A 25274-nucleotide genomic window follows, 5' to 3' on the forward strand; every position below is an offset into this window, starting at 1 on the left:
CCAGTTACTCAGGACCCCTTCATCACAGGAGTTCAGGACTACCACAGACAACATAGTAAATTACTGTCTTGAGAAAGAATGAATGAACCAGTGAAAGTAAAAGAGAAATAAAGAGGAAAAAAGAAAGAAATTGAAAAAATGATTAGTTCCTAGAAGATGGCTCCACTGCCTAGAGCTTAGTTAATATTCAGTGGATGAAACAGCTCATTCATTCATTCAGCGCACATTTGTGGCTGCTTAATATATACCAGATGTTATGCTAGTTGCATGAAGGACCAAGAAACCTTGTTCTCCAGATCCTTACTCTCTAATAGAGCATTAATACAACCTGACAGATGACAAATATGTGTGACATATGCCCCACCACCCCTCACAATCCCATGCCAGATATCACTAGTTAGTTGTAGCATTATTTCCCATTGCAAAAGAAACAGCCTTGGTCTCTTCCATAATAAAATACCATCACTGGTAACCATTCCACGTAAAGCAAGCACAGAAGATGAGTTACACAGAGTAATGAGAAATTAGTTACTGTGTACAAAAAATAATGGGATAATGTGTAAGACATCTAACACATATTTGAATGCACTAAGCACAGCAGCAATGTGGCACTGTGCGACCGGACCCATCCCTTACTGAACCAGGCCTTCCATGGAGAAACAGAGCTCCCTTTGGGCCGGCATGAGGTTCTCAGGGCATGGCCAGTTAGGAGAGCCAAAGTCATGCTGAGAAGGGTGCCCTCTGTGGATTCCTGCTCATTTCGCCTCCTGACTAAGGAGAGGTGTTAGGAATATACCTACATCCGTCCTTGTCTCATCAAGTTTCTTTATGTTAGGCGTGATGGCCACCCCACTTTCCATGATGGCTTTGTGAAATAGGTTCTTGGCCAAAGGAGACAGAATCTGGAGAGAAAACACAAAGGAAAACCAGGAGAACTGTCCTAGGAGCCACATGTATCCCACATACCGTTCTTCTCTCCTTTAAGGAAACCTTCCCAGAAAGGGGCTGACTTGGGAGCAGGGCACAGGTCCCAGTGCAGGTATGCTAAGACTAGCTGTGAAGTGTGGGCAGGTTACTTAACCTGTCAGGCCTTGATTCCTTGCGAATTTTTTAGCCAAGCATTCTGCTGTGTACATTCCAGCTCCTTCACTTCCTTGAGGGGTTACCCCCGGCAAGTCACCTAACTTTTTAATAGGCAGTTTACTTCCCTTTAAAACCAGAGTAGAAATTGAGCTTGTTTCATGGAACCATGGTAAGAAGTGGAAGAAACAAAAAATATGATGTTCTGCACATAGTTCCCTGGCAAATTTCACTTAGAACATGTAGCTCTTGTTATACATCTAAGGTTAGGTTACTATGGTCTGCCAGAGAAAGTAATTTTTGAATTTATAAAAACACCTTAAATATTGTTAACTGATAAGTTCTCTTAACCCACTACCATGTGGTTGATTTCTGTAATTAATTACTCAGAGCCAGTAGGCCATTTTCTAGTATCTCCATATATTTCTGTTCCTACCAGTTTCTTGCCAAAAGTCATATGTGTTTGCTTCTAAACTTGTTTTTCCAGTTGTGCTTATTACTATAATTATATAATCCATGGAATATGAAGGGGGCCAATGGACTGTAAAGGTAAAAAAGAAAACAAACTTGTGTCCAGGGGTTTAAAAACCTTGCTACAGCCAAATAGCTAAAAGTAACTGCTGTCAGATTAGGTGTGGATGAGACAAGAGTAAAATGTCTGGTAGAAAGTATAAAACTCCAGAATAAGCTGCAGTCTGATTACTTTAAGCCTGTGTTTACTGTAAAGAAAGTGACACTGTGGTTCAAGGACAGCAGATTCTGCCTGTGGTTTATACAAAAGGATCCATGTTGGAGCTCTGGTTAACAGAACAATTCTAAAGACAACACCTTGTAAGAAACCATTGGTCAGGGATGTACATCTTGTTGTTTTAAGTTAAAATAAAATGCTTGTGTTCATCTTTTGTAATATCATGATTTCACTGGGATTTTCTATTAAACAATACCATGTTCTGAATATAGTTTGGGTGTCTCTCAAGAATCCAAGTGTGGAAACTCGGCCTTCAGGCCCATGGAATTGGAAAATGGTATGAAACCTTTAAAAGGAGGGGCCTGGCAGGAGACCAGCAGGGACTTTGCCCTTCAAAGGGATTAAGTCATTTTCACAAAAGTGTTGTCCTGAGGTAGCAACCCTGACTCCACTGCTTCCTGGTTCAACATGTGACACTTCCTCCTATACGCCCCACCATGATGTGATACCATCCCTTGCCCTCACCAAGGCCCAACTGATGGGCCTGCCTAAACTTTAACTTCGAGCATCTGAAACAGTGAGCTAAATAAACCTTTTATTTTATGGTTAACCTGCATCAGGCATTCATTATAACAAAAATGTGACTAACGCTCAATAGGTAAAGCCAGCATCAATGAAACTGATGTCTTCTGACAGTACAAGATTTAGTCACTTCTTTCAGAAACACCTCAAAAAAGCTGGCTAATACAAATAAGAATTGTCAGTCCTGATAAATGGATTCTATAGTTCAACTTTACAAATATAAGGGATTTTTTCTCAAATCATTATTCATTATATGACTTTAGGAAACTCATTACAAACTCTCCCAATGACAGTTGCCTCAGCCATGAAGTGAGATTGTGCCCCTAACTCACAATTGTATCTGCAAGACTCATGGGAGGCACTGTATATAAGTGTTTATCCAATGTGAAAGCACCAATCAAATGTAAGTAATTTATTATCCTGACTTTTGCAACCTCCTGCCCCAGGTTCACTGAAGTCATAGTACACGGAACTCACAAGACTGGAAACACTTATGGCTCCCGCTGACTCTCCGAAGATGGTCACAGAGCCTGGGTTCCCACCAAAGCCTTTGATGTTCTCCTGAACCCAGGACAGGGCAGCCAACTGGTCCATGAAGGCCCAGTTCCCCGGGGCATGCCGGTCCCCTGTGCTGGAAGAAAAGAAGCAGGCTGAGAATTTTTAGATGGCAGCTATGTTTCCTGCAGTCCAAGGAGTTCTCAGAAGAGCCTAGTGGTAGTGTCAGCTAGGACGGGGGTGAGAAGTTGGGAAAAACAAGCTTGGTTCTCTTCCTTTGCCAAGCTTCTGGTTTCTTTGAGAATCTGGTGAAAATTATGCAGTTTAGAAAATGCACACCCAACACTTTATGCATGATTTCAAGTTGTTCCTAGGCACCCCTGAATCCATGGTTCACAGTACAGTCCTGCTCTTGTTAATGTGTCAGTACTAATCCAGAAAGACCTTCCTAACACAGATAGTCCAATGAATGAGACTTAATAATTATAATAGCAATTGCTACAGCCACAGCATGTACCCAAAACTGTTCTAAAAATTTTAGGCGAATACAATTGCCACAACATGTGAGGCAGGCAGTCCTGGATTGTCTCCCTTTGCTTTCCTGCAATTCTTTCCACCATTCTATGCTCTGCCCCCAAAAGGTTGATCTCTAAGAACTATGGATTCTAGGCTTCAGCCATGTGCCATTGGTGAGACGTATGGACAGATGCCTTAGGATGGATAGAGAGAAACTGAGATGCGAATTCCCCCATCTCGCACTTCTATTCTCCATTGCCACAGATCATACAAATACACTTTAATTAAGTGTATGAGCATGCCACCAGGATAATGATGCATATGTGTATTCTGCAACAGATTAGGGGCTTCAGGCACAGAGCAGTTGATTCCCCTTGTTGCAGAGTGTGGTGGGGACAGTGCTAGAAAGTTGCAGAGTTGAGATTCAATGAGTCTGACCCCAGAGTTCCTGCTCCTAACCACACTTCATGCTCTGCCCCCTGAAGAATTGCACATTTCCCAGAATTAATGGAGAATTAATGGGAAATAATTGAAAATTCCACAGAATTAAAGAAATGCCTAAAGATGTTTGTGTGATGAATTTATACACATAATATCAGGATTACATAGTACTCTTCACCATTCCCTGGTCCCCTAAATTTCTCCTTTTTCCTGGGTTCTGTTCTCTGTCCATGACCAATGGGCTGCTTCTGACTATACCTCTCATTCCCAGACCTCTCCATCCCTTGCTAATTTCACCTCTACTCCATGGAAAGCCCCATATCAGTCTCTATTCTTTCCTTTTTATTTATCCTGAGAAGAACTATACCTCAGTGTTTAAGATCTAGCACAAGATTGATAGTGTGGCCATTCACTATCTGATGGGTGATATTGGTTAGGCAAGTTGACCTCTATATCTTCATCAAATTCCTTATGATCTGCATCAAGTTTGGGAAGTAGCTTTCCAAGTAGCTCCCCATCTGCAGCTGGACACACTATGTCCAGCCTCCATTCTGCAATGGAGTGAGCTTTCTCATACACTGCTCTGAGCAGGGCACTCCTGGATGCCTCAGTCTTTAGAGAATAAAGTTCAAATACCATGAATGACATGATATTCAGGGACTTGCCCAATCAAGCCTTACTCAGTCTTTCATATCTATCTTCTAGATAATATAATATCTTTCATATCTATCTTCTAGATAATATAATATAACCAAGATAATATAATCAAGTTTTAGAAACCAAATTCCTTTCTGCCAAAGGAATCTTATTGAAAATTCTAATATATAAAGCACCTAAAAGTATAACTGCCTAGGTCAGGGCACTCATCAGCCTGCCATGATTTCATAGCAGTCCCAGATCCAACTCACATTGTTATAGGCCCAAAGCATTCTTTGCAAATATTTCTAGAGCCCCATTATTGCTATAACTCTTCCAGCTTTCCAGCCTGGGTTTAGGATAGCACCCTTAGCTAAGCATACTCTCTCCCAAACCCAACCACATCTTTAAGGTACAACTAGAATATCACTTCTCTCAGGAAGCTCTGGATCCCCGGCAACTCCCTCCTTTTTTCTACACCCCTTGTCTCTCACTCCTGGAGATTTAATCCTGTTCTATCAGGTTTTGTGGATGTGGATGTGTCTGCACTGTCCTCCCCGCTGGCCTGTGAGCCTCCAGAAGAAGAATTTCTGTGTGACAGCAGTATGTCATCTCCCCAGTATGTGACAGCAGTCTCCAAACAGAATCAGGGCCCCAACCCTCATTGCTCTTCTGCTGATCACATTGCAATTTGGAATCACACTGCTGTTCTCTAGGCAGGATAACAGAGGTGGCCAAGAGACTCGACTCTGCTCTGTGACTAGAAAACTGTGTAACTTCCTAGTTAGTAGAGGCACAGAGATGCCTCCATTTTCCAGCTGTAAAACTGAAGTAACAACAGAATATTTCTTGTAGTGTCAGAGGGTGAAGGGTATAACATGGCAAGTCCAAGTATTGATCTGGTTCTCAAAAAGTGCCCAATACAAGGTAGGTATTACTGAAGGAGAGGAGGCAGGTAGTGCAATGGAGAGTTTATCCTCAGGGAGCATTTGAGAAGCCAACTACTCATACAACCAGCTTCTTTACCTTCCAAGCTAAAGATCTGGGCTATAATTCCTAGTGACCTTGCAGTTAGATTTGTTCTTGTGATTTGAGTTCTGTCCGGTGGTGTGCAAACAGGAGTGATGAGCGCCACCTTCAGGCTGACGCAGGAAAACATTCCCTGGGCTGATCCTCCACGCTCTTCCGCCATCTACTGGCTAAATGCAGGTGTGCAGCTCTAGTGAATCTACACCAGAACCCAGACAGGGAAAGAGCCCAGGTCCCTGATTGACCTTGTGGACTCTGTCAATTAGGGGTACTCACACTTGGTCTTTACTAAGGTGAGAAAGAAAAATAATAGTTTATAGGCATTAAGAGTTGGGATTTATCTGCAGGCTACTAAAATTACCTAAAATATGAGGTTTGAATTTGTTCAGTGTCACTAATGGGTCCTTCCTCTTCAAGTTTCAGAACACTACCACAGCTGCTGACAGTCCCTGGGGGTCTGAGACGTTAGTCACTTGGAGATACTCACTTAAAGAAGCCAAATATTCCTAACCGGTACTGAATGGTCACGACCAGCACATTCTCATAGGCAGCCAGGGCAGACCCATCAAAGATGGAGGCCGAGCCGTTCTCAAAGCCACCCCCTGGAAACCACACCATGACCTGAAAAGGGGAGCAGAATACAACAGTTAGCACACACACCAGGCACTCACATCGCCTCCCCAAGTATGCGGACAGTCTTCCTTAAGGAAATGCACGTCTCACTTCCCTCTAAATAGGATCAAGTATTTTGTCTTTTATAAAAGACCTGAGGTTAATTATACAGACATCTAGGTAGATGCATTTGATTCCCACTTTTTTCACTGACTAGTTTTGACCTTGAGCAGACTCTTCAACCTCTCCAAGGGCCATTTTTCTCGTCTGTAAGTTATGAAGAATGAAAGTATCTCACTTAGAAAGTTATCATGAGGCTTGAGCAAAATTCTGCATCTCACACAGATAAAACATTGCTGGCTCATTACAGGTAGTCAGTAACTAAATATCACTGGGGCTGTGACACAAATTAAGATGAAAATTATTATATGGAAACCTTACTTTGATTAGAAAAATCAAGACCAAAAATTTCTTCAAATGGTATTATTTATATATTCAATAATAAAAAATCGACACATAACATCCAACAACTTTCCTATATACCAATAATGAGCTCGCCAAGAAAAAATCAGGAAAATATTTCCATTCACAATAGCTTCCAGAAAAACCAAATACCTAAGTGTCAAACTAACCAAGGATGTGAAAGATCTATATAATGAAAATTAGAGAACTCTACAAAAATTGAAGAGGTCATTAGAAAATGAAAAAGTATTCCTTGTTCTTGAATAGGAAGAAATAATGTCATGCAAATGGCAATATTACCAATAAGGATATCTGCAGGTTTAATGCAGTTCTTATTAAAATGCCAAAAAGATTCTTCACAAAATCAGAAAAAAAAATTTCTGAATTCATATGAAATCAGAAAAGACTTACAGTAACCTGAGCAAAAATGGTGAAGTCAGAGGCATCACAATACCAGATTTCAAGTTACGCTACACACAACATGCTACTGGCACAAAATCAGGCATGTAAAATTGGATATGGTGGTATATGCCTGTAATCTTGTACTCTAGAAAGCTGAAGCAGGAAGAACACAAATTTGAGCCCACATTGGGCAACTTACCAACTTAGGGAGACATTGTCTCAATTTTTGGGCAAAGTTTTTGTGTCTTTTTGTTTTAATACCAGGGATCAAACTCATAACCTCACACTTGCCAGGTACTTATACCACTGAGCTAAATCCCCAGCCCAACACTGTCTCAATTTAAAAAGGGTGTGGAACCTGGGGGTATAGCTCCATGCAAAGACCCTGCCTCACTTAATTCCCAGAAACACCACACACACACACACACACACACACACACACACACACACACACTGCTCAGAAATAAAAACAGCAGACATGTAGGCCAATGAAATAGAATTAAAGACACAGAAACCACTATGTGCACATCCAGTCATCTGATTTTTGACAAAGGGGCCAAAAAGATGCAGGAAAAAAACATAGCCTTTCTAACAAATGGGTCTGGGAAAACTGGCTATGTACTTACAGAAGACTGAAATTAGATCTCTCTCATCCAGTAATAAAATCAAATCAAAATGGATCAAAGACCTACATGTCAAAGAGAGACCTTGAAACTGCTGCTGCTGAAAGGCAGCATAAGGAAAACATTTAAAACCATGGGCACAAAGACTTCTTAACTAGAACTCCAATAGTGTAGAATAACATCCTGTCAATAAATAGGAATACATCAAATTAAAAAGTTTCTACAGAGCAAAGGAAACAGTCAACAGAAGAGGCCTACAAAATGAGAGAAAAAAATTCCTAGCTATTTTGAGAAAACACCTACATCTTGAATATAAAATGAATCTAAACTTTAGGCCCCCCAAATACAAATGACCCAATGAAAAATGGGCAAGTGAACTAGACATTCCTCAAAAGAAATACAAATGGCCATTAAGTACATGAAAAAAATGTTCAACATCATTAGCCATTAAGGAAATGCAAATCAAAACAATTTGGAGACTCTGCCTTACCTCAGTCATAATGGCTAACATCAAGAACACAAAAATAACGAATACTGGCAAGGATGCAGAGTGAAAGGAACTCTTCTACATTGCTGCTGGGGATGTAAACTAGGAAAGACACTATGAATATCAGTATGGAAAGCCTTCAAAAACTAAACGCAGAAATAGCATTTGACCCACCTATCTCTCCTGGTAATATTCTCAAAAGTAAAGTTATCATATTATAGTGATACACACATGCTCATGTTTATAGTAGAGCCACTCACAACAGCTATGCTCTGGAAACAGCCTAGATGCCCATCAACAGATGAATGGACAAACAACAGAGGATATATATATATACACAATGTGATATTATTAGTTAAATATCATGTTTTCTCTGATATGAAAGACCTAGAATATAAATTAATTAATTAAAGGAGATAGGCTAGGAAACTGAAAGACAGACTCTTGCAGATGGAAGGGAGAGGAAAGTAAAGAGATTGAAAGTGAGCAAGACGCATTATTTGCAGGTACAAATTCCCCAAAACAAACATCATTATTGTATATTACAAACATGCACTATTAAGTAATGATGACAAAAACAGTAAGTATTTTCCATTCTCTGAAGTTCATATTACAGTCTATAACCCTTGGGGCAGGAAACAGAAGAAAAGCCTGGAGGAAAAGAGAGACTGACAAAGCATTATCAGGTCCACTAGCTACTGTTTGTGCAACATGGAACAAATCCTTGTGCACACCGCAGGCCTCTTCATCTGTAGAATGGGTCTGGCTATCCTTATACATTGGGTTACTGTGCGAGTTAAATGATGTCACATCCTGTGCTTAACACATAGTAAGCACTCAATAGATGGTGCTGCTATGATGCAACAAAACACAGGAGACAGAAGACACAGGGTAGATGTGGCTAAAAAACAATCATAGAACCAAGCTTTCCCCCACTCACTTCTACAGAGAGCTTTGATATCCCTAGAGGAGATATTTAACATTATTACCTGTTTCAATTACAAACAGCAAAGTTGGAGGATGGAATTACCCACTTGAAAAGAGTTCTCAAATTTAAAAAAAAAAAACAGAAAGAATAAAGGAAAAGAAATCAGGATCCTATTAAGTCATGTCTTTCCTGAAAGTTGACAGAGCATTCAATATTCACCAGAGAGGAAAGACAAAATTAAATAAAAAGCAAAGGTCAAGTTGCCAATAAAGAGTCAATTAAAAAGGTAACAAAGTGAATCACCCATTATAATGTTTTTTTTAAAAGAAGTTATTAATGCAGTTACATTTCTACTTTATCCAAGAGAGGCTAGGTCTGATTCCAGATACCTAACCACACACATAGATCCTAAGCCAATGGCGTGCTAGCTGGAGCCCCAAGTGCAGCAGGCAGCCCTTACAGGAAGATTGGAGCCCACATCAGCATGAGCTGGCGCATAGATATTAAGATACAGACAGTCTTCTGACACTTCAAGTTTGGGATAATGCACTTTGAGAATGCGTTGATTTACTAACATCCATTCCAAGTTCTGGAAACATCTAGAAGAAAGGGAGAGAAAAACAAGACCCGAGAATTACAATCAGTAAATCTGCATAGCAGAACCCTGGACTTGAGAATGCACTGAGGACTGACCATCCTTTCTGAGCAGGAGATACACAAGGTCTGATCATACCCAAACCTCATAGTTTTCAAAACAACCACAATGACATGCAAACCATTATTCTCTTTGATCTGTCTCCCAGGTAGAAAAGCACATTATGCAGAATAACTGCATCACTAACCCCAGCACACTGCTATGCCTACACCCACCCCATAATATAGATATGCATAAAGACTCAAGTCGGCTTAGCAATTCTCCAAATTGTGGAGGGAAGGACACTGAGCTGATTATCAAAAATTTCATTCTTGCAGTTACCTCCTCTGCCCCAAAAGGAACAAAGGGGTATTTCCAGGCCTCTTTACCAGGAACCTACTACGTACATTTGCAGAGACTCCTACATTCAGGTGATGTTAAAACTTCCTCTGCCTCAACTATCCTTTTTCATATTTTCTGCCTCACGTTCCTTCCTTTCTTTTGGATTCCTTCCAAGTGCCACCTCTTCCAAGAAGTCTTCTAAGATTCTTCTGAATAGGACCATAGCTCTTATATGGACAGACTATACAGTGCATGTTTTGTTCTAGGCTTGTATGTGATCATTATCATCTTATCCAACTTAACTGTGAGCAGCTAAAAGTCTAGGTCTGTGTATTAGTTGTAGCTGTACTGCATAGCTCCTAGCCCAGAGTCTGGCACACAGTGAGGGTGAGATTGTATACACAGATATTCCTACTGTACTGTCATCAGTTAATTTTTCTTAATAGAGAAGTATACAGTATGGACAATGGGAAACCACAGCTGCCATCTATCCCTTTTTGAATGTTGTTTATCACAAGTTCAGGCTTCAATGATTTCTGCAGTCATTCTGATCTTTCCTCAAAGCTGGACAGCTGCAGGAGGAGGTTCTGTTTGTTCTTACCCTTCTCTGACCCACCATGGTTTTCTGGTCACCTTATATGTTAACTGTTAGTTACCACTTTTGTCTCACCACCACCACCAGTCTACTTGCTCCTTTCAGGGAGCTATGACTACAATCCCAAATTATGGTCTTTCACCTCTATGATGGTACAAAAACAATATACATTGGATGGAAACCACACTTCAAATTTTGAATTTTAATCTTTTCCCAGGTAGTTGCATGCAGGCTGATACTCTTAAAATACCTAGCAGCAGCAATGAGCCACAGCTCCCAATCAGCCACAAGATCACAATGGGAAACAACCAATACTCTACGGAATACTGTGTGGCTAAGTTGTAATGTACAGCAGGTTAGGTACAGTAAATGCACTTTCAACTTAACATGACCTTACTAGGATATAACTTTATAATAAGTCTGAAAACATCTATAATCCACTACTCCCCAAGGTAACAGAGAGTTGGTTCTCGATTATTAGTTGAGTGAATGAGTGAGGCAGAAAACAAGTTTTGTCTCCAAGCTTTGTCAGTTCCTGGACTACATGAAGCCATCATGGAGCATCCTGGCACTAAACTGTCACTTTGCCCTGGGACCCTAATGCCAGGAACTGATGTGGACCAATCTAAGAACTTCATAAAATTTTCTCATTTGGGGATATTTTGAAGTTTAGCTGCCCACCAGAAACTTCATTTCATTTCTCCATAATTAGCCTGGTAACTTATTACCCATGCAAGCTCAGCAATCTGCTGTGACTAGAAGTTCCTTACTTCTTAGGCGCCCTATGTCACAGACACATTCATGTAATTATTTCATAGGTATCTATGGCATTTCCACTGTGAACCAGAAATTGCACTGAACTATTTTGACCATGGAAGCTAAGAGTTCCTTAATATGGCTCTTTGCTAAAGCCCTACCACAATCTGATTGTAAAAGCTGGCAATGAGTGAGAGGTCACACAGAACACTACAATAGTCCCTTTCAACCAAAAGATTCAGGAAACTCTTCATTGCACTTCCTAAATCTGGTTAATGTTCAGAGTGAGCACTTTCAGATCTGATTAATAATGTTCAGAGTAAGATTCCTGGGCATACCATGAGACTAAATTTCCCACTCAGGAAACTCGGATTCAGAAAGTTCAGAAAAGAGATCAGAGAATACACACATTGTTAATAATGCCTTATGCAATTCAAGTGATCAGTCAGTTTGGGAACCCTGAGATACTGAAACACTCCTCTAGACCCATGGCTCTCCCAGTCCTTCCTTCTCTCTGGTGTCCATTCTTAACTCTCCTTTGTTCTTGAGCTGCATGATCCTTGTTCCCATTCTGTGATTTTTTTATCTCTAACTCTCAGAGTGACAGGCTACCCATCAAACCGAGCCTGGACTTACAATGTAGGGTAGGAAGTAGCCTGTCGCAAGTCATTCCAGGGCATTGCTGGCTCTGGGTTTGCAAATCTCAGGTGTCCCAGAGGGGGCATGGCAAAGGGAATTCCAAGGAATATATTGACAGATGTGGAACTTCCCAGCACGGTGACTTGCTTCCCCTGGACCCATCCCAGCCTGGTGTTCCTCTGTGGCACTTCAGTCACAGGTTCTGAGGAAACATACGTGAAGAATGAGGAGCTGGCTGCACAGTTAGGGAAATGACCCAACAAAAGCTCCCTTGGCACACTGTTCTTTCTCCACCCTCAAGCATACAACAGAAGTAGTTCAATCTGTTCTCTGGAAATCCATGTCCTCTACTTCCTTCAAGATTATCTTAGAAATCATCACGCCAGAGTACAGACAGTTGCTGCTAACAGCCCACCACCACCTGGGAATAAAGAGAGGTCTCCAATCTGTTACACTGAAGCTTTCTCTTTTTGTGATACGGACACAGCTGGACTCTGTCAAAGCCAGGACTCTACCAAATTGTCTACCTTGGATTTTCCACACTTCTGTCATTTCCATATCTGCCAGCAGCTTTGTTGGCAGGTCTGTGGATCACCTGCACAGTTACCAGCTGTTTATTTTACTAAAAATTAAATATCTTTACATTTTAACCTAGATGAATCTTAAGCAATAGCTTTTATAAATTTATGATTTTGATGAGTTAGGTAGACATGCAGGAAAATTAATGTGTTTTAATGGAAATATAAAAATTTTCATGCAATTGTCACCTAAAATCAACTCTCCATTTCCAGTGGTCTGAAGATAACATCTAGGGATACTGGAGATGCTAAAAATCTCAATTTCTATATGAAATATGAAGCATTAAGAAGAGATTGGCCAGCAGTATAGCTAGCAGGACCCAGATGTCTTGGCATTACCTGTTCTGTGTTGTTTCCCCGGTGAAAGTTCTGTTTCTGCAGCCAAACCTACAGAAGCTCAGGCTCTCTCCCATAGCCCTACCCAGTTCCCAGGTTGGGCCTCTCCTTGCTAGGAGAAACTCAAGCTCTACCCACATTCAAGAAGGAATCTCTGACCCAGAGGTCTCAGTGACATTGGGCATTTCCACCACTGGAAAATTCTCCCCCCTTCTCTCCCATTGAATATCTCACCCATGGTGACAGCTACAAGGATCCAAATGGCCCAGATTAGGGCCTGGCCTGTGCGCACCCATTCCATACTCATCTAGCAGGTCCACTTGGATTTCCTAGAAAGTCACAGCTGCTGCTGGCCTCAAAGAAGTTCAGTCAGGGATTCAAAAAAAAAAGGTGAGGGGGCTTTCTGTTAGTAGACAAATGCAGAGCAGGCAAACACGACCAGAAGTAGTAAAGAAGAGCACCAGACCAGTATTTTCATGAGAATTGGCCAAGCAAGACATTTCAGTTCTGATTTACATAAGACGTGGCTGATGATTAACCCTTGTGCAGGAAAAGATCATTCAGTAGGATTTGGAGTCCTAAGATGGCAGAAGTCAAAAGAATATTCAGGATCAGGTAAGACAGGGATCTCAAACTCAGATTCCCACAGGGACTAGGAGCACAGTAAATCACTGTGAATGAAACCAGCTGGAAGAGACAACAGTGCACCAAGCAGGATGTGGAAACCCAAATAATACATGCCTTCTCTAAGTGACCTCACTAAATGTTTGTTTTTTGACACTCTAGGTAGATTAAACCACAGGTTATCATATATATTGGTTTTTAAATGTGACTTCAGCTTTAGAAAAATACCGTGTGAGCTCAGCACAGTATTTCTACTAAGCTGGATTATGATATTGGCCAATCTGTAATTCTGGCTTAGATTCAGGCTCTCCGCTGTAAATACCAGCAAAAAGACCAAGGAAGTAAAGTTATAAGTGGGTGTACCAGGACAGGCCTTCAGCACTCTGCGTGCTCATTGTAGTGCTCTCAGATCCCTGAGAAACTGTTAGCGGATCCTGGGAGAGCCAGAGCAGGACGCAGGACATCACCACCCTGCCCCCAGAGGTTCCCTGAGTCACTTTGTAAAGGGCCCACAATGCAGCTTCACAAATGCTTGGCTGCACTGGCAGAGTAAAAATTATCTGGCACAATTGTTGAAAACTGCATCCCTCTGCCCTACCCCCTGGAGATTTGGAGATATAACACAAGCAATAGAATGTTGGGGAAGCATCCATTTAATGTCAGGAGATTGCTCCGAGTAGTCACCTCCTGAGAGAGGCAGGACACCACAGTCAGGTATTTTGTCCTTTTGGATGCAGAATTCGGTGTGACAGGAAGTGAAGTTTCTTCCAGGTGGTAGCCAAGGGGCTTCTGATGCACTTTGCTCAAGGCAGGTACTCCATAAACCTTTGCAGATTTGAAGCCCTCCAATAAAGAATCTCTTTTTCCCCAATTTGGCTCCATTCATGATATATTGCAGAAAGTAGAATAAATTATGGAGAGAGAACTTCAGCAGAATGTTAACTTACATGAGAGTTTGAGTTAGCAAAAATTGCTTATATGAGTTTGATCCATGGTACCAAAAAAAAAAATGTTTTTTAAAATCGCTCATATTTCAAATTGCCTCTGAAGCCCAGTGACCAACAATGGACTGCAGATCCTATGAACAGTGATAGTTAAGAACTATGGACCATGGCAAGGAAAAAATGACTGTTTATATTACACATCTAGTTGTTCAAACTGTCTGCCTTAATGTAAATCTCTGGAAGTGAATGAGGGATGGGTGGAAATTTCTAAAGTGTTTCTAGCCCGCCTGCCAGTCTACCTTGTTTAGCTTTAACATTAAGACTATAAATCGCTCAATAAATATTTATAGACATATTTGTTGTTGAGAGGATTCAAAGACTTTCAGCTTTTTAATATTTTATTTTTATAATATGTGAAGTATACATATTGTACATATTAGTGGAATTCAGTGGGATATTTCAATACATGCACAAAATGTACTGACTCCAATTATAGCTTTTTAGACATCAAAGCACACCGCTTGTGTCCTGGCCATTCAGTAGTTGACCAATAGTAATTGCTAGATTAGACTCTTCACCTTATAGGCTAAGATCAACCAACATACTGGATTTTTAAGCTGTGAAGAATACAACTTTTTTTTATACACCTTTTCAATGGTCCCTTCCTGTTACAGCAGCCCTAAGAGCCAGATGCTCTTACTCACAGCCATGAGACCTTTAACAGACACCTGAGTTCCACCTTGCCTCTGCCTCAGAACCAACAGTGTCATTGAATAAATTCTTCTTTTGATGAGAACTGTACAGGCACTTAAGGATTATTAATTTCAGAGGCCAGAATTTGAGTGAGGTTTCCAGAGCTGCCTATGATGCCAGAAAAATCCATAGGAGTGAAAAGACAGAGAGGATTCTGAGAAGAGAGAGATGATTGCTGACAGGACAAGTGACTGATTCTAAAAGCACAAATTTTGCTAACTCAGAATAGTATCTGGGCTGGCCAAGATGAAGACAATACAAGGGCGATCTGCCTGTTTGTCTGTCTATATCCTCCTTTGGCAACTGTTATGGTTAAATCTAGAATAGCCCCCCCCCCCAAGTGCCCAGAGTCAGGGCTTTTGGAAGGTGATTGCATCGTGGGGGCACTAAACCCATCAGCAGATTCCTCTAATGAGTTTAGCGGCTAAGTGTGCTATTAAGAGATTAGGGGCTGGTTAGAGATGGGTCATTGAGGACATGACTTAAAGAGGTTTATCTCTCTCCCCAGCTCCTCCTTTCTCTCTCCTCTCTCACAATGAGGTGGGCAGCTTTCCTCTACTATCCCTTTCCTCCCGTGGAGCCAGCCAGCCTAGGATTGAAACTGCTCAAACTGTGAGTCAAAGCAAACCTCTCCTTTAAATTGTAGGTGTCAGGTATTTTGTCTGAGAGGTACAAAGGTGACTAAGACAGCGATCTACGCATTTCTTTACCAGTCTTCCTTTGCTGGCTGCCACCAAAAAGATTCTCTGTGGCTCAGAACTCTGTCCCTCCATCCAATCAGAAAGATTAACTCTCTATACTGTTATTCATTCAATGGTTTTTAAAAGTGGCTTTACAGTGAGTATGCTATTGCTACCTCCTCTAGCATTTTGGATGTTTTTCTTCTCCACTCCTTATCCTGTAATGCCAATTCAACTGCCAATTCCAAGAACCTTTCCCAGTTCCCCCAAGCACCTTGGTACTTTGCTTTTCCAACTTCTCTCATTTTCTAAATAGCTGTGACCCTGACTGTCCTTCCCCTTCAGAGTACACCTATGTCTTTTCATGTGTGTCCATCTCAGCTTCACACACGCCTCGGTGCTTCTCAAAGTTCAACCCTTGACCTATCTTCACAGTTTGCATTATCCATTTACTTGACATTTTCTTTAATCAGATGGCATTCTGTAAAAATACTTATCAAAGAAAAGTTTCTATATCTAATGCAACCATGAGAGTGTTTTTAAAGGAGCAAAGCAGCATACTTTGCATTTGTATACCACAAAATCATTCCGCTTACCCCTGGCAACTCTATGGTATAGTGAAAGGGTAGACTGAAGTGTATTCCTCCGTCCCCACAAAGAGACAAAGCAACATGGAAAATCTGCCCCTCCTGCACTGTGGATCTTAGAAAGAAGGTAACAGAGGTAAGGGATGCAAGGGCTGATACAAAGTGTCCTTACTCTCTCTTATAGTAAATTCAAGCAGGAGGAGTACTGGGCAGGGAAACTGAAGGCAGTCTTGGTTCTCTTAGAGGAGGCTGTGCCCCACTCCTGCATTTCTGAGTCAACCTTAGGCAGCCACAACAAAATAGAAGCAGTCAGGGCAGAGAAATCTCAGAGTGTACTCTCACTTCCCTTGGATATCCTGTTCCCTAAAAGGGGCTAGACATCATCAGATAGCCTTAAAAGGAATTCAGAAGTGATTGTAAATCTGACGAAATGCTGGTTAAAGAGGAGGAATGGGGATTAAGGGACCCATGGGTGCTTTCTAGACTTGAGGAGAAAAAATTGGAAGTGCAGCCTATCCTAGGGTGGAATCCAGTGCTGAATGACGGGTAGGTGGGGGAGAAGCAGTGGGCTTGCGTCAAGATAAGAGCATAGACCACTAGCCCATCATGGTGCATGATTAACTGTCCTGCAAGAATGAAAACTATGCTGGCAGAGTGGAAGGGACATAACTGAAATGCAGGCTGAAGAATTCACCACCAGTGTGCTCGTGAGAAGGGCATCAGTATCAAGAACTTTGGTAATGGCCCTCTTCCAAGTGCAAGGGGCATGGTAAGCATTAGAGATATGAGTTCATTGTATCCAAAAGGATGGTAGAGCCTCAAAATAGTACAATCAATGGCTTTGGATAGCCAGAAACCAAAAGGCTATAATTATTATAATGACCACAAATACCAAAAGTTCAGACCAAGGGCTTGACTGTAAGAAGTAGAAAAATGCTTGATACTTATCTGTAGGAGCTAAATAAAGGAAGAAGCAGGTTGGAGGAGCTAACAGAAGGCTGAGGGTAGTTTCTCCCAAGAAGAAGCCTTTCTTAAACTTTCCCCAAGGCTCTCGTGATCTCCCACTTAGCCATTATCTGTTTATTAACAGCCCTCATTACCCTCTTACAGTGTATAATCTAGTAGTACCTAGCATTTTCTACAGTCTTTCAGGATTCTGCTCTTATATTTTTCTAATTCATACCTCATTGTAACTCCTACATAATTTCCATTTGCTTGGGACATTTTTCTAGCTCATACCAGGAAAATCTTTAGCAACTAAACTACTGTCCTCTGACATCCTCTATGAATTGCTAAAGTGGCTCACTGAACCTAAGAAAATACTTATTTTGATCAGTATTTTACAAAAGATATTATAAAGGATAAAGATAGACATTAGATAATACACACATAGAGCAAGATACATGGGGTGGGTACTGACCTTCCATGCTACGTAGGCATACCACCTTCCAGGAACTTCTACGTATTCAACTATCCAACTCTCCCAAACCTGTCATGTTGTGGATTTATGTAGGCTTTATTATGTAGGCATGACTCATTAAATCATTGGCCATTGTGTTCAACTAAGTATTTAGGCCCCGTCACCTGCCCAGAGATTGGTAGGGGAAACTGAAAAATTTAACCCTCTAATGGTATGACGAATTTCCCTGACTACCAGGGGCATCCCAGGGCTCCTCAGAAGGCCCAGCCAAGAGCCATCACATTAGCATTCAAAAGATGCTCATCATTCTGAGGATTCTGAGGGATTCAGACATGGCACATCAGGAAATGGGGATTAATATCAAATATATTCCTCACCTCACAGCGTACATTAGGGAGAGTCTTAAAAACTCCTTGCAGCCTCTCAACTGGATTTCAGAACAAATCATAACAATTTTTAAGCCAGCAGTGGATCAGAGTTACTCTCACTAAAAGAAATTGGATCTGAGTGACTCTGGTAGCAGCATAAACTGAATGTGAGATTCAGGCAAGCGCTCAAGAAAGTTGGTCCTCCTGTATACAGCCTATCAGACTGAAAAGGATTAAAAATATGCAAATGTGAAGAAGGGCAAAGGAGAGAAAGAAAGCTTCAGGTAATATCCTGAGACCGGCTGAAAAAAAAATGAAACAACCTGCATTTATTGACTGGAGGAAATACTCGGTTTAGAAAAAGAAAATCAGATCACCTATTCTCAAATTTCAAGGAACATTCAAAGGAGCTTAAGATACCATAATGCTCTGGGCATGGACTTGAATTAAATGGCTTTTCATTGTACTGGTGTATTTGTGTGTGTGTGTGTGTGTGTGTGTGTGTGTGTGTGTAATCTGAGAAGGTAAATGTGAAAAAGATCTTAGGCAAGCATTTAAAGATGAATTCCCGTTGATCTTGCAGGAATTCTTTCAGAGAATAAAAATGTAAAGAATACTTTCCAACAACTTTAATGATGTTATAAGGAAGGAACTTCCCATCTGTTAAATGTGCCGAGTCTGTGTCTTAGGAGTTTGAAAAATAGACTTAAAGACAAAGGAGATGAAGAGCAGAAACGTTTTATTAAGAAAAAATCTCCTGAGAGGCAGGAGATATTCTAAAAGTGAGTTGCTGCTGAGGTTCTTCTTCAAGGGGTTTTTGATACAGCAAAATCACCTTGGATTATGATTTAACCCAAGGCAACATCTCAAGTTAAAGTGTATTCACCTATATAGGTTTACAAGTACAGTCACAGAGCCAATATCAATCTAATAGAAAAACAAGGTGCACAGCAAAGATACATAACATGGAGAAGAACAAAGGCATATCTGCAAGAGGTATGAGTGAAAAAGTGTTCTGGTCATGGGTATGTGCTCTATTCCATTGTTCCTAAGTGTTTGTGATAGTGTTTAGGCTTCCTAGATCAGGCAGTGTTAGTTTCAGTACAGCTATGAGTTGCTATCTCTGAAGAGGCTTGTAGGACGACCCGTCCTGTCTCAATCTTGGAGCCTAGTTTCTATCAACTCATTCCTCAACCACAGGTTGGGTTTGCTTCATGTCTGCTCTGTTTTAGGCCTTGACCTTTTTTAATTGTCTATTGATCTCTACCTAATTTAGCTCTTTGCAATAATGAGACCTACAATACCTTGATTCCAGAGCCTACCAAGGACCTTATGAATAAATAAAAATTGAATAATGATATCTCTTATGAATATATATGAAAAAATCCTTTCAAATTTTATCAGTTCAAATCCAGTGCTATATAAAAACACACCTAACAGCTAACTGAAGCTTATTCCTAGTGTTACTGGACAGAAGTCCAGCTACTTACCACCAAAAAACCGATACTCAGAAGGTAAGACTTGGTGATAAAGAAATCAGGTTATCCAAATACAGGCCCTGAGAAGATGTAGGAGAAGGTCATCATCACAAAACGATCATTTTTGAGAATTTATGAATGTGAAAGTGTTTTATGGGGAAGACAAGGAGAAAAGGGGCAAAATAAGAAAACTGATTGGTGATGTGTCTTGTGCTGCACATCCACGTTCAACAGCCATCTTTCCCACTCTGGAGATGTTCATTTGGTTGGTTTCTTTCTTTGTTTCTGCTACAATATCCTTGTGATAATAATCAACTTTGATTCCCTGGTCCCAGTAACCTTTTTAGACAAATACATTATTGTCCTTTTCAGTAAAGAACAAGGTCAGTAAATCATTGGTCTGTATTTTGGTGTTATCTGAATTCCATCAGGTGTTATGGGTTCAGTAAATTTAAGGAAAAGTTACAGAGTAGTAAGTTTTATGACTTATGTCTTTTTCATTCTTTAACTAAGCTACAGTTAGTCCACAAGATACAAAAGATGTGTTTTGCCAAGGAATAAGGGGAGATAGTGACAAGCAATAGTTTTAATCCATGAAACAACTTAAATCAGAAGTGTCATCTATAGCCAAGCTGCAGATATCACTCAGCTGTATGACTTCCAAAATGAAGTGATTTTAAATGCAAGTAAGTTAATGGATTTATTTAGGCTTTCTCTGGGTTATCATGGCATACAAAGTTGCTTTAATATTTGAAAATCAATTAGTGTGATATACGTAGTACTAAATGCTCTATTTTGATGTGAAGCTTAAGAAGTCATCGTTTTGATTTTAAGTCTGCTTACAAAAGCATTCATAGTTTTCCTTCCAATTAGGATAAAGCCACTTGTTATCATTCCTATTGTAGCAAGAAGAAAACATTGAAAAAAATTTAAATTATGCTTTTAATTGAGACCACAATCATCAAAGCACTGTGGACACAGAGAAGCCTACCTGAACCAACTTCCAGAGGAAACAAGCTGTTTCTAAGTGAGCAGATGAATATAGCTGAGTTTGACTATATATTTAGGAGAAGTTGCCAAGTTAGGGTCACAAATAGGTAGAAAAATGAGCATACCACAGGCTAGGGAGTTTTTCAGGGACAAGGGCAAGCCACTTAAACTCCCCAAATCAAGATTGATATCGGAAAAATCCCAGACACAGGCTTTCCGCTCCCTGACTACAAATTCTCTTCCACAAGAATTTTGCTGAATAAGCAGTGTTGCTGAGAAGCAGAGAAAAATGCTGAAAAGTGGAAAGCAATCATGTATATTCACAGATTCCTAGAGGATAAAGAGACCTGAGGTTATCTTCAAGACATTTGACGCTAGAGGTCAACTGTGCAGAACCAAAGTCTCTACCCCAAACCAGTTCAGCTTTTAATTAAATTGATAGCATCAGCCCTAAAATATCTAGCATAAGGCCGGGGGATGTAGCTGAGTGGTAGAGCTCTTGCCTAGCATGTGTGAGTCCCTGAGTTCAAGCCCCAGTAAAATAAAAATGTCTGGCATAAAATAGAAAAAAATGAATTATGGAAAACAAATATGACCTATAATTGAAAGTCAAATAAAGTCAATAGAAGCAGTTGCTAGAAAGGACAAAAATGTTAGTATTAGTGGAGAAGAACGTTTAGAGGAGTTATAAGTCCCTTAAAGAATTTAGAGGAGAAATTGAACAAAATAAATGAAAAGATAGAGAATTTCAGAGGCAAAACTAAAACTAGACAAGAAATCTAATGAAAATTCTAAAACAGGAAAGCACAACATAAGAGGTAAACAATTAACTGGAAAGGATTACCAGGAGACCAGACTAAAATGAAGAAAAAAAGTCGGTGGACTTGAAAAGAAGGTAACAGCAAGTCTCCTAATTTAAGCACAAAGTATAGGACGGAAGAAAGAAACAAAGAGAAAGAAAGAAGAAGGAAGAAAGAAAGGAAGGAACAAACATAAGATGGAAGGAAAGAGAGAGAGAGAGAGAGACATCAGTAATGTAAGCTATATTGGGTAGAGTGTAGTGGGGAAAACAAAGAGAGTGAAGCTGAAAAGTTGTTTGAAAACTGCTGACTGCGTATCTAATGAAAGGCATCAGTTACATTTTGGCAAAAATAATGTAATGAAAAATAGTAGTCTTCAATAGTTTACTCAATTGCTGAAAACTCTAGCTAAAGACAAGTTAACAGCACTCAGAAAATAAGGACACATTAATTCTAGAAAAAAGCAATAATGTTGGCTATTTTTATTAGAAACAATGGATGTCTGAAGATGAAAAATGATCAAAGAAAACTCTACATCCTGGCAGTCAGGAAGCAGTGAAATGACATCCGTGAGGTGCTGAAAAGAAAATTATGGCCAACTAAGAATGTTATATAGGAGGTGTGATCAAAAACACAGTGAATACTAAAACTTTTAAAAATTATTACAGTAAAGGACACATTTTCATTAATTCCCTCAAAATATTCCTCCTCACTTTGTGTGTGAGTGTGTGTGTGTGTGTGTGGTATCGGGGCTCAAACTCATGACCTCGCCTTTGCCAGGCAGATGCTTATGCCACTGAACTAAATCCTCCTCCTCACTTTAGACGCACTTATCCTATTGTTCTCACCACTTTCTGCAGTAGTTCAAAAAGTCATCTTTCATGTAATCTTAGTCACCCCGTTTTGGCTGTTTCCATATTCTGCACCAGCCTTCATCACATTTTGTCTTTCGAGAAGAGCCAGAAATATCATTGTGCCGCGTCTGCTGACTAAATTGCTGAGGACACACCATAAACCTTTTAAATCCCTGCCTTTCCACTGGGTGACACTTGGCATCAGCATTCACTGTATTTTTTTCCTTTTTCTTTTTATTTTAAAGAGAAATAAAACCAGAAAAATTAAGAAGCAAACCAACAATTATTAACCAATAACAAAAGCAAAGTGACAATGACAAAAACAACAACAGCAAAAACAATGGCAATACAGGATTTCAAAACAAGATGACAGAAATTTAACAATAGTTGTTATATTGCTTATTTTTATCCTTAAAGTAATTGTTCAGGCTACCAGATACAGGCACGCAAGATTGATCAAACAATGAAATCTTCCTTTGAGCAGTTTCTTTCCTTTTTTTTATCAAATGTCATAAAGATGCTCATGAAACGGGACTTAAAGGTTACTTCAGAAAGTATTAAGAATGATGGAATAAGTCCATTTGATGCAGAGGAATCTTTTGACAGGAAATAGTAACAACATATCTTTTTTATTTTAAAACAAAGAAAAAGTAAAAATGATGACATAAAATTTCAAAACAAAATAATAGGAGATTAACAGTGGTTAATATATTGCATATTGTTAGTTCAGAGTAGTTGCTCAAATTACAAGATATAGACACAAAAAAATGATTAAACATTGAAAATAAACTGTTCACTTTGCTAACAAAGATTAGTAGTATAATTATCTATCTTGTATATATGTAACTTTTTAAATTCAAATGTGTAGCATATATTTCTTCATACTCTGGATATCAAAACTGTGCTTAAACACTGAGAGAAACATTTAAATAAAAATAAAAGCAGCTTGTCACTAGTAGATTTGACTACAAGAAATAATAAAGTCCTTTGGGCTGAAATAAAAGGACTGTAACTCAAATCTACATGAGGAAATACAGAATACCTCTAAGGTAATTGAATAGGTAAATTTTTAAGTTACTATTAACATAGTACTCCATAACCTACTATATGTTAGACTACAAAACAAGTCTCAATAAACTTTAAAATTGTATGAAGTATTTGCTTCCACAATGGAATGAAATTAGCAATCAACAACAAAAGAATATTCAAAGATTTCACTAGTATGTGAAATGCCCCTAAATAATCAGTGGCTCGCAGAAGAAATCACAAAGGAATTAGAAAAGATTTTGAAATAAATATAAATAAAAACCCAACATACCACAATTTATGGAGTACAATGAAAACAGTGCTCAAAGAGAAACTTATGGCTGTAAATGCCCACATTAAGAAAGAAGATCTCAAATCAATAACCCAATCTGCTACCTGAGGGAACCAGAAAAAGAAAAATAGCCAAATCCAAAGCAAAAAAGGAAAGAAATAATAAATATTAGAGTGGAGATAAACAAAACAGAGACTATAAATCAATATGGAAAATCAATGAAACCAAAACTTGTTTCTTGGAAAAAACAAAATTAGAAAAAAATTTCTGGATTCATCAAAATAAAAAAAAAAAAGACAAGACTGAAAATATTAAAGTCAAGAATGAAAGTGGAAGCATTATTACCAAATTTGTAGACTGTCTTTCAGGCTGAAAGATAATGACAAAATAAAACATACAAATGTACCATAAGGCTTCTATAAGCACAGAAGTAAAATAGAGCATATAGGCTAAAGAGAATTATGTTTTTTTTAATTTTTCATCATTCAACTTAAAAGCAAAAAAAAAAAATAGTAAATACTTGATTAATTTAAAAGAAAGTAGGAATGAGAACAAAAGGAGTTGGCAAGCAAAAACGTGCAAAGCCAATAGCAAAAAAGTAAACTTAAGCCTACCCACATCAGTAAACACATGTAATGAAAAGAAAAACTACTATAATTGAGAAGTTTGAGGTTCATTCAGTACAGCAGATTTTAAGACACACAATATTACACAAGTAAAGATCATTTTTATGAAAAGAAAATAATAGTGATAGAATAAATATGAAGTTGTCCCTTGCTATCTCTGGGGAATTTGTTTCAGGGTGTCACCTCACAGATACACAAGTACCAAGATCTGCAGGTGCTCAAGAAAATGGCACAGTATTTGTAGAGAACCTATGTATGTCTTCCCATAAAGATGCAGAATTCATAGATGTGGATGGTTGAGCATGTAATAAGCCTAATTGTTTATGTAACTAGCAACACAACCTCAAGATACACGAAGAAAACACTAAATTAAAAGGAGAAAAATAAAGCGTAATCATATATAGAAGTTTTCACACCACTCTTCTTCTGTAAGCAAGAAAAATTAGTAAAGATACAGATTTGAGCAAGATTAGTTGTTCTAAGTGATGTAGATAAAACACTAAATTAACAACCCTAGATTATACATTCTTTACATGTGAAACGTTTACTAGACATGAAATGTTTACCAAATCATGTGCTGGGCCTCAAAGCAAGTTTTAATAAATTTCTAATTATTAATATCATGCAGATTATATTTCTCTGACCACAGTGTAGAAATCAACAATGAAAAAGTAAGCAAAAAATTTCCAAATCCTTCAAAGTTAAGCAATCCACTTTCAAATTATCTATGGGCCAAAGAAAAAATCCACAAGGAAATTTAGACAATGGAGTTCAGGTTTTGGTAGATGTTAAGATAACTTAAGTGTGTTGATTCCATCTGCCAAAGCATGTTTATTCTACTGAGCCTGTTTATAAACCAGTTCAGTTGGTTACTTACTAACTTGGCTACAGAACAGTGTATTATGGAATCTATTAAGATGTTTTAATTTTCAATGTGAAAATCAATTTTCATATCATCTCTATTCCTAATA

General features: G+C 39.2%; 1 protein-coding gene across 10 annotated transcripts in view; it reads right to left on the reverse strand.

Moving 5' to 3' along the window:
* Ces5a (carboxylesterase 5A) overlaps positions 1–25274 on the reverse strand; it is a 333638-nt gene that overhangs the window by 15832 nt on the left and 292532 nt on the right. For 3 of the 10 annotated variants that reach the window (XM_063247336.1, XM_013154999.2, XM_013154998.2), the window contains exons 1-6: positions 13096–13314; positions 11945–12149; positions 9442–9580; positions 5955–6088; positions 2828–2981; positions 801–902 (exon numbers count right to left, since the gene is read on the reverse strand). In XM_063247336.1, coding sequence (XP_063103406.1) covers positions 801–902; positions 2828–2981; positions 5955–6088; positions 9442–9580; positions 11945–12149; positions 13096–13168 — 807 coding nt within the window. In that variant the 5' untranslated portion in view covers positions 13169–13314. Of the gene's footprint in view, positions 1–800; positions 903–2827; positions 2982–5954; positions 6089–9441; positions 9581–11944; positions 12150–13095; positions 13318–25274 lie in introns of those variants that run through there. The other 7 variants (XM_063247340.1, XM_063247339.1, XM_063247341.1 and 4 more) reach the window with 5 other exon arrangements.

Source organism: Cavia porcellus, unplaced genomic scaffold (assembly GCF_034190915.1).
Source record: "Cavia porcellus strain 051 isolate PalLab524CR breed Dunkin Hartley unplaced genomic scaffold, mCavPor4.1 scaffold_4, whole genome shotgun sequence".
Taxonomy (NCBI): domain Eukaryota; kingdom Metazoa; phylum Chordata; class Mammalia; order Rodentia; family Caviidae; genus Cavia; species Cavia porcellus.